Source organism: Neovison vison, chromosome 9 (genome assembly GCF_020171115.1).
Source record: "Neovison vison isolate M4711 chromosome 9, ASM_NN_V1, whole genome shotgun sequence".
NCBI classification, from domain to species: Eukaryota; Metazoa; Chordata; class Mammalia; order Carnivora; family Mustelidae; genus Neogale; species Neogale vison.
In genome coordinates this window covers 2,154,044-2,168,907 of record NC_058099.1, presented here as the reverse complement: position 1 = coordinate 2,168,907, position 14,864 = coordinate 2,154,044, and the positions used below count along the sequence as shown (strand labels likewise).

The window sequence follows — 14,864 nt, the reverse complement described above, 5'->3', positions numbered from 1 at the left end:
GGCTCTGGTCTGTGCGGCCGCAGGAGCTCCTGGGTCTGTGAGGCAGCCGCCGCCGCCTTAACCTCTGGCTTTATTTCTCACGGTGGCCACTTCCTCCCGGGGCCGGAGGCGACCCAGCCCCACACCCTTCTTGATAAGCGTCCTGCGTGACGGCCTCACTTCCCCTCGGCAGGGACACTCTCCGCAGGAGAAGGCCCCCAGGACTGTGTGGGACAGGGCCAGCCCGCCTGTGTGCACCCCGGAGGAACGCCCAGTTCGCCGGCCCTCATCCCCCGTTCTGTGGGACGAGCGTCGGGGCCTCCCCAGGATGCCAGGCTTCGGAGAGCCTTTCGCTGGCGGGCAGCGGGGTCAAGGCTCCGGTGGGTCCAAGGGGAGGGAGGGAAGGGCAGAGCAGCCGCCGCTGGAGAGCCCCTGGCCCGGGTGCCACGCTGGCCTCCGACCAACTGCCCTGGGAAGGGGTGTGGGAGGCCAGGCCAGTGCAGTGGATGGAGGACAGGCTGTGGGCTCCGCCGGGGGAGCTGCAGGCTGGGGGGAGCGGGCGGGGGCCGGGGGCGGCGCAAGGCCACACGTCGTTGCCCTGGGCCGTGCGACTCCGGCCCCAGGCAGGCGCACCCCAGCAGGGGAGTTAGCAGTCCGCCTGCGTCCCCACCCCACCCCACCCACCAGCAGCCCCTGTCCAGGCGTGGCCTTAGAACGGTGACCCCAAGTGAAACGACAGCCTGTGAAGGTCCAGAGGCCCTTGGAGGGCATCTCAGTGCCCGCGAGCCGCGTGGTTCTAAGAACTCCCTGCGCCTGGGAGGGCCCCGCGGCCTCTTGTGGGTTCAGAGGGGAGACAGGAGGGGAACCGGGTGTCTCCACTGCCCCGGCGGCTTGGAGTCTGGCCCAGGTGCCATCGTCCTGGGCAGGAAGGGGTGGCCCCTTGGGCAGAGGACCTGCTTCAGGAGAGGTGACCCAGCTCCAGAGGAACCTCCAAAGGTCTGGCAGTCTGTGACCGGCTGTCTGCATGTCGGGTCACTCCCGGCCTCATGGCCGGCTGACCACACGCCCACGGGGGCGGCATCCTGGCTCCCCAGCGGGGGCCCATCTTTAGGAGTAGGAGGCGGGTCAGGACAAGCCTCTCCCCACATGTCCTCTTTATCAAGTGCCCACAATCTGCAAATAAGCCACAGGCCCACGGGGCCTATCTTGGGAGGGCACATCGCGTTACCCTCAACCTGGGCTGGTCCACAGTGGGGAGAGGCCACACCCCAGCGGCAGGGCGAGGCGTGCTCCTGGGCACCCGCGGAACCGGGCCTCCCTCGAGGTTCTGCCCTCAAAGTTTGGAGCGGCACAGACGCAGACAGCAAGGCCCCCGGAGCCACAGCTGGAAGTCACAGTGTCCTGCCCGTGTGGCCCGGCTCTGCCATGGGGGACGGCCCTCCCACAGCATGAGCACAGGTCGAGGGACCGAAACGCACGGTCCAGATACCGGAGCATAAAGCCTGGACAGTCCGGTGTTCTGAGCATTGGCAACAGGGGCGAGAATCTGGCCTGTCAGAGGAACGACCGGACAGTCCAGGTGCAAATGGGACCCGGGGTCGCAGACCCGGCCGGTGACCTCGTGCGGAAAGCGTGCTGTGTTTCGGCTGTGGAACGGGAACCGAGCCCCGGGTTCCTCACGTCTGCCTGTCTGCCTGGTTGCCTGATGAGTTTTCTCAAGGTCAGCTGACGCCCGCGGCCTCCGTGAAGGGCAGACAAGCAAAGGCGCGATTACTGGGAGACGTTCACTTCGCCGATGCCCTGATGATGTTTTCGGCCGAACTTCCCTAAGTGAGCGAATGGAACAAGGATTACTCATGGGGTCTCGGAGTGAGCCCGAAAACGTGCCTCTTACACCCGGAGGAGCTCGGATCTCTGGACTCTGGAGGTCACGACTCTAACACTCGGAACAGATCTCACTTGGATTCACATATGGTAAAGACCGTAGGCGGGAGGAGCCGTGGTGTCTGGGCAAGAAGCCAAGCAGGACCCCCGGGAGACAGCACAGAGGGGACATGAGTCCACAGGCAAGGGTCAGGCCCATGCGCTCTGCTGTACCTTGAAGGGCGTCTGGTCATCGATGCGGGAACCAAGGTCCAGGAAGGAAGGAGCCCGTCCGGGGGTCACACAGCGTGTTACCCGAGCGCCAGGATTAGAACCTGACTCCCGGAGTCCGTGGCATGCTCGCACCCCTGCCCCCTGCCTCCCTCTGTCCTGCTCCCTCTGCCCAGTCTCCCGCCCCTGCCATCCGGCTCAGCCAGGTCTCCGTCCCGTGGTAAGAGGCTTGGATGTCTGTGCCCAGGGCCCTATCCGCTCGCCACTGGCCCCTCATGGGCAGCCCCCCGCAACAGGAATTGGCCAGTCTGGCCTCCCCTCCGGAGGCTTGTGTGCGGCGGTGGGGGTGGGGGAGGAGGTGTTGCTGAGCGCCCGGACGAAGGACTGACCCTCCCCAGTGGGTGCGTTTTCAAGGTCTCTGTTTGCGTCGTGACGCTTCCGCCCTCATTGGCGGACTTGGGTCCCAGGAGATGCATTTCTCGTAAGCGGCGCATCCGGGATCCTGGTTTCCCAGGCGACCCGCCCGCCCAGCTAACGTCCAGGGCAACGCAGGACGTGCTCGGGCGGCGTACACTGGCCACTCTTGTCCGCGCCCCCGTCGTTTCTCTCTCCTGCCTCGTCCTCGCTGGGTCGACCTGGTTTCTCCGCGCCTCACGCTCCCTCTGCCTTGACGCCTGCGCTCTGCCTCTTTGTGTGACAGTCGGTGGCCGGGCGGGGGCTCGCTCAAGGCCTCTCCATCATCACTGTCCCCCTCGGTGACCAGCGCGCCAGCTCACAATTCACACGCGAACGTCCCACAGTCCTTTCCTTGCAGCTGTTATGGGTCTGCAGCTCCGCGCTGTGAGCCCCTGAAAAGCATTTTTCTGATTTGCGTCTTGAAAATTCAATTGTCGTTCAACAGCCTCTGTAAAAGGCGGGGGAGTATTTTACACACATTTGCCTTCTCTGCTGCTCTCTTCTTCGGGATCTGCATTTCCACCTGGAATCCTGAAGAACGTCGTCCTCGCTTCGGGGAACGTGTGTCTGTGGGCGACACGTCTCCTCTGCTTCCGATGCTCCGGAAGTACCCTTGGTTCAGCGTCACTTACAATCCCAGCCTCGTTAGAGTCTACCTGAAGGATTTCTGCCTCTCGGCACCTCCGGACATGCTTCCGCTGCCCTCGGCCCTCGGCCCTCCTTCGCCAGGAGAAGCCCCCCAGCCTGGTCCCCCAGCACCGGGCTGGTCTGGCCCCCACCCCATCCCTGCTGCTGCCTCTCCCGTCCCTCATCCCCTGCAGTTTCCAGACGTCCGTTGGCGGGGCGGGGCGGGGGTGGCAGCTGGGATTTTCCTTCTTTTTCCCCATCTCGGGTTCTACGGAGTTCTCGATCTGGAGACTCATGTTATTGCTTGAATGTAGCCATCTGGGGCTCACATTTCCTCATACATTCTTCCGCCCCGGCCCCCCTCCCCACCACTTCTGGCAACAACGAAACAGCCCTTGCAGGTCAAGTTGGTGCCTTCCCGGTGATTAAGGTTTGATTCACTTTTTACAAAAACCTTGTCTCCCATGCTTCCGTTTGGGTATTTTCAGAGTTGTGTTGTCCGTTCAATGAATTTTTTTTTTTTATTTCAGAGATTACAAGTTTTTATTTCTAATATTTACTATTGGTTCATTTCTTAAAGTTTCCTTGTCTCTTTTGAAACCCCTCAGCCATGGCACCCATCTTTTCTCGGATATTATACGACATTAATGTACGTATTTTGCAGCCTGTGTCTGTAAGTTCCAACATCTGAGACACCATTCATTTGTTTCCGTCGACTTTTGCCCTCTTTTTTTTTTCCCAATTTATTTATTTTCAGAAAAACAGTATTATTTTTTCACCACACCCAGTGCTCCATGCAAGCTGTGCCCTCTATAATACCCACCACCTGGTACCCCAACCTCCCACCCCCCCGACTTTTGCCCTCTTGATCATGGGTCACATTTTCCTTCTTTTGCGTGTCTAGTAAACTTTGATTCTATGCAAGACATTGTGGACACGATGCTGCAGAGACTCAGGGCTCAGGGCTCGTTCTCGGAAGAGAGCTGAGCTTTGTGCTGGTAGCTCCGGGCCCGGGCTTACTAGGGTGGCCCTTTCTGTCCCTGATCCTAAGGGATGACTTCAGTCCTGGGATACCCATCCCAGGGTTGGGTCTCCTGGGGTTTCAACAGAAATCCTGACATGTCTATCAGATCCACCGAAATGACCACCCTTGAACTCAAGGAGCCTCCGGGCACCAGGGAATGCTGGCATCTCCACTCAGCTGTGTCAGCCTGCCAGCGGCCCCCCCAAGCAGCCATCCAAGGACAGGGGAGGCTGGTGTGACAAGCTTTGGGTTCTTCCCCATGTGTCTTCTTGTTTTCAGGATTTCCCCGTTCACTTCCACTACTCTGTAGCCTGGATCTCTGACTCCAAGTCCCCAGCCTGCTGAGACAGTCTCCTTCTGCTTGAGCAACACCCCTCCGCATCTCGAGGACCAGGGAGGGCCCTCAGGAGAAAGTAGGGGGATGGCACCTGTGTCCCACATGCCTCCCTTCTCTAGGGCTAACCTTACATCCAGTTCCTGTTTTTTGTCACTCCGCAGTGACTTGAAACAGTTTGTTTTCACGAGTACTCTAGAACTCTCTGTTTCTATTGGCAGAGCGTTAGGACAATGTAAGCTATCTTCGGGTTTCCAGACCCTAGGAGTAGAAGCTCTTCGTTCCACAAGGCTGCTCGCAGAAGTGGTATTTGAGAAGAGAACTGAAAGCCGTGAGTCAGACACGCAGCTTCTCAGGGGACAGTCTTACAGAAGGGGGACGAGAGCTCGGTGGATCTGAGACAGAACCAGGAGGCAGGTGTTGGGATAAAGGAGGAGCTCAAAGTGGGGACCTGCCCGGGAGGAGCTGACTAATGCGGGAATACTGGTATCCACTCCCGCACTAAATGGGATGAGCCTTCAGGTGACTCTGACGCAGACACAAGAGTGAGAGCCGTTGGCCAACACTTTCCAGTGACTTTCAGGGCCTGGCCTCTGAGTCTGCAGGCTTTGCTTGAGTATGAAGAAGTCACGGTGTCTTCTCACCCATTACAAGTCCCTCTTCCTTAACTCCAAATCTCTCACCTCACCTGGCCCCTGGAGCCCCAGACGTGGAGCCCTAGGTCGACATTCTCTGCTCCATCCATGAGCCTAGATCTGGAGCCCGATGGACAGTCCACTCTACTCCCCACCGATTGTCGCCAGAACCAAAGTCTGGGCCAAGCTGGTCTCTAACGGAAAGTTTCACCAGCCTCTGCCTCTAGAGACCATGCCCAGTGGGGTGAGGGTGATCAACGCTCATTTGCAGTCTGTATGGTGTGTCAGGTGTCCCCTAAGTGACTGCCAGGCCATCACAAGGGCTCCGTGGGCAAGACACCAGGAAACGGAGTCAGAGCCACGAGCTCAGGAATCCTGCTGGCCTTGAGGAGCCCGTGCTGGGATTCGTGCCTTTCCCGAATAGACCTGAAGCCCACAGAACTTGGGGAAGTCAGCATCGTGTCTGGTGTCCCATGACTGGGGCTGGGGGGCTGGGGGGGGAAGGCCCTGGAGGAGGAGACACTGCCCAGCAGGAGGGCTCTCCCCCAGCCGATGTGGAGGAAGCAGGATCACAAGAGTCACAGCCAATATATCGTCCAGACCTGGGCCAAACCCTCTCCTCCATGAAGCCTCTTGATGACGGGTACTTGCGGGAACCCCTCCTCGAAGCATGTACCCCTACTGACGCCTCCCAGGTAGTGGAGCCCGGGAGATGCACAGTGGACACCTGGGTGCCCTGTTGACCCGGAGGCAGGTTTGCAGCCCTTCCGTGCACGCACCCGTGGCATTTGCAGTGGCCCAAGCTGGGGCTGCATGAGGGCAAACGGACACCATGACGCCATGCACCCTGGGTGCCCCCCAGGCTTCCTTGGCTGCAGTCATGGGAAATGGAGCTCTCTGCTCCTCCATGGTCAACCACCCCTCCCGTGTTCCTTTCTCCTCCTCTGGGAAATCCACCTCAAGGGCGGCTCCAGTAGCCAGCCTCCAAGGGCAAGGGCCCCCTCTACGCACAAGCCCGAACAGTCCTTTCACAGACAGACCAATATCACGGAGGTAGGCACAAGAAATTCCAAAGACGTCCTCTGTACCTGTCCAAACTCTGCTCTCCCGTCCCTCCACCCCCTCCAGGGGCACACACCCGTCCACCGTGGCTCAGCCTGTGGCTTTGGAAGCACAGGCTTTGGCACTGACTTGGTCGCCCCCGGCGGTGCTCTGGGGTGCTAGCCCGGAGTCCTTCTCAGATGTCCGTGAGCTCGTTGTGAGCCAGATGCTCTTGCCTGAACCCCCGAGAGGTGTTTGACCCTTAGAGGCTGCTCAGTGACTGATGTTCGCGGGGTGATGCTCGGCGTCCTGAGACCTGGGCTCGTAGCACAGATGGGGTTGGGTGGACACCGGGGACGCAGAGCTCTTACAGGACCCTGGTGCTGAGGCCCAAGTACACAGGCTCCCCATGCATGATCTCATCTGACCCGACAGCCTGGTGAAGCACCAGCTACCTCTATGGTACCGATGAGGAAACCAGGCAGCTGGCGTGCACTTCTGACCTGTCCCCTTAGGGGCTAAAAAACTAGCCTAAGGTCACAAGGTTGCCGAGGAGCACACCCAGCACTTGCATACATGCCTCCTGAATGCGACAGCATGCAGACTGCAAGCTGGCCCCAGGGGTCCCCTACCTCCTGGTATCCTCACCCTGGGTAATCCCTCTCCTTAAATGTGGGCTGAACAGAGGACTTGCCTGCAAGGAAGAGAATCTAGCAAAGTTGATGGGATGTCCCTTCCATGACCAGCTTACAAAAGATTGTGCTTCCATCTGACTAGAGGACTTCCATCCTTGCTGGTTTGGATGATGTGTTGCCGTGGTGCAAGAGACCCATGCAAGGCGCGAGAGGCTTCCAGCCAACTGCCAATGATACCTGAGGCCTCAGTGCGATGGCCCTCAAGGCAATGACTCTTGCCAATGACGTGAGCAAATCCCGCAGGTCTCTCCCTGGTGGGGTCTCCGGGCGAGACATTGGCCAGGGCTGGCACCGTGCCTGCCATTGTGTGAGGCCCCAAAGTGGGGATCCATGCGAGCACAGGCATGTGACCTAATTCGGGTGTGTTGTTTGGAAGCTCTACGTTTTGGGGTGATTTTGATGTAGTGGCGAATAATACAAATCCTGGAAGTGGTTTCTTTTCTGTCTCTCCAGAAACTCGAGTCTTCGAATGCCCCATGCAGGTGTCCTTCTTGTAGGCCTTCCTCAATTTAAAGCGAATTTGAGAAAATCCCAAAGGGAAAGCCAGCTCCTTGCAACAGAGGCCTTGTCAGTTCCCAACGAACACCCGCGAGCTGGACTCCTCCCAAACCCCCATGACAGCCTTGTCCGTTCGGGAAGGAAAAACAAAAAAGGCAGGATGTTTTGTGCAACGTGGCTTTTGTTGAAGTATTTATTCCCAGGAGGTCGCTGGGAAGTGGTATTTTCTTGCTCGGGGCACAAGAGCCCGGTCCAGCTGCTGGAGGGGCTGGAGGGGCAGCTGGCAGGGCAGCGCGTTGGGGCAGCAAAGGCGGGTGGGCGGATCTCCCCGTGTGCGGAGGGTGGGCGCAGGGAGAGGGCCCCTGGCAGCCACGGTTCCTGTTACCTCTTCTGGGGGCCCCTCGGACCGTTTCCTCTTCGGTTGAACTCAGCCTCGTAGTAAAATCTCACATGTGGGCTCGTCGGACCCAGGGAATGCTCCGGACAGCGTTTGCCGGGTCAGAAGTACCCGATGCTCTGGCAGCCTCCACGTGCCTTAGGCTTCACACATTCGCTGTGTTATCTGTTGCCTACGTGTTTGTACCTCCTCCGTGTAGAGAAGCTCTTCATGACTCTCTGTACAGCTCGGACCTTGGTCAGAGTGACGTCTCGGGCCCCGCCGGTTAGCGGTTGGCCTGTGAATCCGTTGCAGGTACAGGCTCAGCCCACTTTGTGCCGTGCAGGGTGTCGTGGGAGTGCTGATGTGGGGGGCGTGGCCGAGGGCAGGTGGGGGGTCAGGCCGGACAGGGGGTTCCACCTGCAGAAGCCTGGGTGGGCGGGAGGAACATGGCTGTATCTGCAGGCCCCCAGCCCCTACCAATCACAGAGCCTGTGGGGTTCTAGCCACTCCCATGCCCAGGGCGTCTGCTTTAGAAGGTCTCGGGCGCCACAGAGAATCGGTGCCCTCAGAAGGTGGTACGGGTGATATCAGTGGACAGGCAGGTTAGGGAAACCACCCGTGAGCAGACATCAGGGGCCATCACCCGAGGACCACGTTGCCCCCGCACTCAGCAGTGGCTGCCTGAGGCCACTTCCTCCCATGAGCATGAGTTGTCCCCTCCCCAACGGGCAATTTGTGAAACCCACGATCCCACCCCTCAGGCATTCAAGGACACAGGCAGCCCACCAGGTTCTGAGGGACCCCTGGTCCACAGCAGCAGGGACTCTTGAGTCGTGTGTCCCATCTTACGCAAGGGCGGATGGAGGCTCCAAGTACTGGGCATGGGTGGCATCTGAGTCTGGGTCACGGGGATAGCTGTCCTCTCTCTGTTCATCTGCTGCACCCGTGTCTCCACGTGCAAACGGTGCCCGCACCTGCTCGTGGTACGGGGGGTCTGGTCCCCACGCTGGTGTCCCCCTTGGGCTCCTTGTTCGGCACGGCCCTACGTCTCTCAGCAAGCCCTGCGGACCCCATGTTAGAAATACCCAGGCTGTGGCCATTCTCAGCGTGTCCCCACACGGTCACCTGTCACCTGGGTGACTGCAGACACTGGCTCTGTCCCAACACGGCTCCAGGGGGTCAGCGGGCCGAACACAGGTCCTGCCGCATCACACATCACGTACACGCCGCCCACCCGCCCACACCCCCCCCCCCCCGCACGCAGGCGCACATTCTCTCTCTCACTTTATACGGTTTTGTTTATGCTTACAGAAAAGGGACACCTGGACCCCTTATGCACGTCACTTTCCCCGGGCCCTTACCCTCCTGACAGGCTGCCCGCTCTTCTGTCTGCTTATGTGTGTTTCCACCCGAGAGAGAGACCCGGGCAGGGGCGCCTCTGTCTCTGCCACCCCAGAGCCCGACCTGCGGCTGATGGTCACTAAACTGGACGTCCCCCAGACGAATGAAGGAAGGTTTGCAGTAGAACCTCTTGGGGGCGAGAGGAGGAGGCTGGGGCAAGGAAGACGGGGGCGGGGGAAGCTACTTCCTGCCGAAGTCCCTTCCCAGACGGAAAGGCCCTGAGAGCAGGCGCTGCCAGAGACACGGGGGCTCTCTCCGGGGTGTCTGTCCGTGGGCTCCCAGCCCTCCTGGTCCCCAGCTGCCAGCTTGACTTTGCTGGCAGGTGTGTGCACGCCCATCACATAGGTGACCCACCTATCGTCCGAATGAAGGCACTGCCCCTGGCCAGCTGGGCCCAGCACAGCTCTTGGAGGCCGAGGGCCCCAGCAGGTACAGAGGGACCTGTGTCCCGACACCCAGGCCCGGGAGCTCAGCTCTGCAGCCACAGGGGTCTCTTGCCAGGCCCAGGCTCACACCTCCCTCCCTCCTCCGTGCCCCTGCTCCCTCCAACGCGAGGCAGCAGTGCTGGGATAAGGATAAGGGGACAGAGGACACTTTCCAAAATGGGAAAACTTGAACTGTTTCCAGCTCCAGACTGTGAACAATGACCTGCTGGCTCCTTCCTGGGGACAGATGTTTCCCGTGGCCCAGCAAGAGCGGACGCGGCCCTCCGGGAGCACTAACAGGAAAGGTCAGCCGTCACCCAACCCCCGCGGCCCCATGCGCAAACAGGGCTCCCAGCTGGACCCCGAGCTGTGGACCCTGAACCCCCCTCCGCAGCGAGGCCGGGCTGGGACACAGTCACGGCCACAAGTTCTCATCTCTCCCGACACTGAAGCGAAGGTCGAGGTCACGTCTCGACTCCCTTCTCCACGGGGCCCGGCCTGGGCGTGGAGGCTGCGGCACGCGGCGAGCTCTTGCTGACGAACTGGCGGGATGGACGGTGGGTGGAGGAGAGCCGTGCCTGCGTCCAGTCCCGGGGACGCCCCTTGCAAGCATCCTGGGCTCTGGGCTCGGGGTCGCGTCCCCACATGCCGGCTCTTCCCCTTAACCCAGCTGAGCGACAGGCGCTGGCGTCCAGCCGGTTTCACGGAGGGAGGCGCCCAGAGATGCCGGGGGCTCTGCAGGACTCGCCCCGGGCAGGCCTCACTCGGGACCGGCTCTCAGTCCCCGCCCGGCCCCCGGCCTCAGTCTGTTACCCTTTGGGGCTGAGAGCAAAGCAGCCGCCTCCGTCGCCACACCCTTGGGTACCCGGGGCAGCCGCTGGGGCCCGCGGGGCTCCGGGAGTCCGAGCCACTGACACCTTCTAGCTAAGGTGGCGTGGTCTCTGGGACAGCGGTCACAAACGGTACCCCGCGTCCTGCCTGCAGCCGCTGCCGGGCCGCCCAGCTCCACGGTGCCCCCTGCATGGCCCCAGCCCCTCTCCCTCCTGATTCCCCACCGCAGCCCTCGGGCCCGTCCCACAGCGACGGGGGCCGCTCCTCGCTGGTCCTGAGCCACCACAGTCCGCGCCGAGGCGGTCTTTCACGCCGCTGATGGCTGAGCCGAGCCTGGCATGTTCCCCGGCACTTCTCAGCGTCCACACTGGTCTGACATAGGGTGGTCCCCTCCAGCCCTGGAGGCCCTCGGTCCTCACCGGCTCCTTCCAGAACTCGTGTCTGCCCTGAACCACCTTCCCGTGCGGTCGAGAGTGCCCCGCCCGGCTGCCACCCTTCCGGCTCCGGCCGCTTCGCTCGGGTATTACCTGCCCGCCGGTTGCCGCAGGGGTGAAGAGTGGTCGGAGCCGCCCCAGCGGCCAGCCGCCCCGTGGGTCTGCAAGACGAGCTTCTGGCTCTTGGGCGTGTTTCCATCACGCTCAGGATGGCCGGCAGGTCCAGAGCCCGAGCGGGCAGCAAGCCACCGGGGGCCTTGTGTCTGAGGCTCCGAGGCCCGCGAACTTGCATGCGGACCGAGGGGACGCTGCCGCGCTGCTGGTGCCAGGACCACACTCGAGGCCTGCGGTCCAGGCTCCGGCGGAGCAGCAAACACTCCCGGGTACTGGGCTTGAAGCAGCAAACGCGTCTCTCACTCCGTGGCAGATTCCTCACGGGTGAGCCGAGGACCCCCTCCGGGTCCACTGGGGACACGGCTGCTCTGGGGATCAAGGCCGACGGCACGTGAGAGGGAGCCTCAGCTACGGCCTGGGGTAGCCGGGGTCAGGAGCAGCTCTGGGGGTCGGCGGCCGGACGGTGCCATGGGGAGGCTCGGAGACGTGCGCCAGGGCCCCTGATGAGGGGGAGGTCTGCACACGGCCAAGGGCTGGACCCCCGAGCTGGTGCCCGGCCACGTCCTGCCAGCCCCCCAGGAACGGCCCCGTCCTCTGTCCTGCTCGCGGGGGATGCACCGTCTAGGCGACACCGCCCTCCCTCTGCGGCCACCAGCTCCACACAGCGAGCGGTCCCACGCAGGGGGAAGGCCCCGGCACACCGGGAAGACCGCGCATCGCATCTGTGCACAGTGGAAACGGTGAGCTCACTCACTGAGCGACCCCTTCGAGGACTCTGCGTCACACAGGGTTCAACGGCTGTGAAAGGCCCTTTCCTGGGCATCACAGACAGGATCCGGAACACGCCTGTGGGCTTCTCAAGCAATGGGCAGGTGTCACCTGATGTGTTTTTAAGGGCCCGAAGGCCCAGACCCTTCGCTGTGGGTTTTCTGTTGGTCGGTTTTCCCCCTTCCCGTCGGAGAGGAGGTGGAACAAGAACCACACCGGAGAGCGTCTGCAAACGTAAGAAGTCCTTTATTGCAATATACCAGGGCAAGGTGGCCTCGGGAGAAGGGGACACGTCTGACTTCTGAAGAATGACAACAACTTTGAAGGGGCCACAAGGATGAGGACAGCGCAAGGGGGGACTTGGGGGGAATCACATGACCTAGACGAGGCCCACGGGGCACCGCGTGGCCGTCCTCAGATATGGCTTTGCTTTGGAAGAGGCAAATGTGAGAGTCACTGGCACACGTCAGCCTCCTGGGCTCGGGAGAACCTCGGGGCCAGACTTCTCTTTGGCGATAGCAAGACTCCACGTCCGCGGGGATGCGGGAAATACTAGCGGGTGTTCGTGACGCCCGGTGCGGGGGCTCTGCTGTGGTCTCCCCAGGGGGAAGGGCGGCCCAGCAGGCAGAGGACAGCACCAGAACCGCGGGGCACGACGGCTCCCAAGGGGGCCGAGCAGAGCCCGAGGACCCTGCCCGCTCCCCACAGCACGGAAGGAAAGGGCGTTGCTTTTCACAGTGAGGGCCAGCCCTTCCTGGCCGGTCCCTCGGGCCCTCCGTCCGCAGAAGGTGGCCGCCTGGCCCTCGCTCGGGAAGCAGCCCCCCCCAGCCCCGAGCTGCCGGTCGGCTGACGCTGGTCCCCAGGATGCGGGTGGAAATCCCGATCGCTCACGTGGGGGAGCCGCCCCGCCGGCGCCCCAGGGAGACCCCCGAGTTCATTGCACATCTCCCCGTCTGCACACGCAGCTTCAGCTCAGTTCTGAGCACAAACAGAAATTAGCACCAAACGTTCGGCGAACCGGAGACGACCTCCTCGTCGGCCGCCGCGGACAGCGCCGGCGGCATCTTCGACCACGGTGTGTTTTCTCCAATCACAGAAGCACAACGTAATGCTAGCCACGGGCCTCGCCGCGGTTCCGGGCGCAGAAGCACGTGGGCCAGCGGGAAGGACGGTGGCGAGCGCCCACCCTTCCGTCCTCAGCAGGGACCCATGCCCCGTGCAGGCAGAGACCGGGACCAAGAGAGGCGGGAGGAGGAGGCACGGCCAGCTGACCCAGGGTCCCCTTTCAAGGAGATCTCAAAACAGATAGCACCACAAAGGAAAAGGGTAACAGTGAGCACCAATTTTCATTTAATTATCATCTACAGAATGTGGTTTCCCCACTCTGGGGACACTGTCCCATCAGGCTCCGCGGGGAGAAAAATGGGGAAAGGAAGCAATTAAAATTAATTTATGCCCGCGATTTAATCTAAGTGCATGTAGGAAAGGCAAAGCATCAAGTTCTTTTGGTTTTTTTTCCTCTCCATTAAAAAAAAAAAAAAATCCAGAGCTCATCAAAAAATCATCTGAAAAGGGGTCCGGGCACCCACTGTTCCAACAGCAGCGCGGCCTCCTGCCGCCCGGGCGGACCCCGCCTTATTGCACGTTCCTGGAAGGTGGGGACGGAGCTGCCCCTTCCTCACCGGAACTGGACGCCCACCCCCCTCCCCACCCTCCCAGTGGGACTGAAGCCGGGCTGACATGCGTGATTGAAAGTCGGGGACACTGAACACGTATGACAATACAATACAAATATTTACTTAAAACTCACAAAGACGAAAGCACCTTTAATCCATCGGAAAGGCACGTGCAGAATGACATTTGGCCCAGGAATGGATCGTGTAGCGGAGAACAGAGGCTCTGGCTGGAACGGGGTGACCTTTGCGAGGCCTCTGAGTATTTTTTGAAGGTCAGGGGAAATACACATCTTCAAGTTGAATTTAAAAAATAATAGTGATCTCCAAATCCCGCAGCCCTACGCCCCGGCCCGGCGGCCTCTCTGTGCAGACAGGTCGGCCTGCGCGGCGGCCACAAGTGCGGCCTCGTCGTCCCTGTGGGGTGCGGCGGGGACAGAACGGGGCTGACGCGGGGGGGGGGCCCGCTGGCTGCGGGCTGTCTAGGTCATGTGATTCAGCTCCGGGTTGGGGACTCGGCTCTTTCCCTTTGCTCTCTGTGGGCTTGGGGTCTGGCTCGGTGCGAAGCCGGGCACAGACGAGGTCAGGGGAGGGACGAGGGGCCTTCACTGTCCAGGACGCCCGCAGACGGCGCGCTGAGGTCACGAGGTTGCTCTTGGGGGCCGGGCTCGTGGCTCCTAGCCCAGGAAGCAAGCCGGCCCCACTTCAAATCCAAATTTCTGTGACGCTTCACCGAAGTCATTGAACATGATGTCCACGATGGGTATCTGCTCTACCTTGGGCGTGTCGATCTCCAGAACAGTCTTCTGATACCCTTTCCTCGTCTAGGAAGCAGAAGAGAGGCCCGTGTCAGTAAGGGGGGTAGGGAGTGGGGGTGGTGCCACCTCGCGGGGCTGAGCCTGCCCCGCCCCATTCTCCTGGGCTCCCACGCACATGCGCCCATGGCCAGCCGCTGAGGAAGCGGGTTTGCTCCATCGGTCCGGGCAGGTGGAGGGAGGGAGACGTGCCTGACCGGGACAGGCAGCGCCCCTCCCCACCCAACATCCCATTCAGCCCTCCCCACAGTCCCAGACCCACGCCCGCCCCTGCCAGCTGGGACACCCCACAGTAACCCTGCCGGGACCAGCTGCAGAGACCATAGTTCCGCCGGAACACACCCGAGCCCCGCTCCTTGCTCAAGACGAGGAGTTCTAAGACAGTGAGGGCGGATTGCCAGCCCGGCCCTTGGCGATCTCACCCAGAAGGAGGAGGACTCCACACTCGCAAGTGTGAGAAGAGGAGGGAACCCGACCCACTCCCCGGTCCACGGGAGTACTGGGTCAACAGGCACAGAGGGCCAGGGACGGCAGAGCTGTGCTGCGGTGAGCCCCTTGCTCAGACGGTCTGTTTTACCTCCATGAGTGTCTAGAGTCACCCTTAGCTCACCCTCGCCACGGCCTCCAGGGAGGCTCAGAGG

The 14,864-nt window shown here is 61.3% G+C and overlaps 1 protein-coding gene across 2 annotated transcripts in view; it reads right to left on the bottom strand.

The window, feature by feature from the left end:
- Positions 1-11,962: 11,962 nt before the first annotated feature.
- COL5A1 (collagen type V alpha 1 chain) overlaps positions 11,963-14,864 on the bottom strand; it is a 142,649-nt gene continuing 139,747 nt past the window's right edge. For both annotated transcript variants that reach the window (XM_044264520.1, XM_044264519.1), the window contains exon 66: positions 11,963-14,232. In XM_044264520.1, coding sequence (XP_044120455.1) covers positions 14,086-14,232 — 147 coding nt within the window. In that variant the 3' untranslated portion in view covers positions 11,963-14,085. The remainder of the gene's footprint in view (positions 14,233-14,864) is intronic.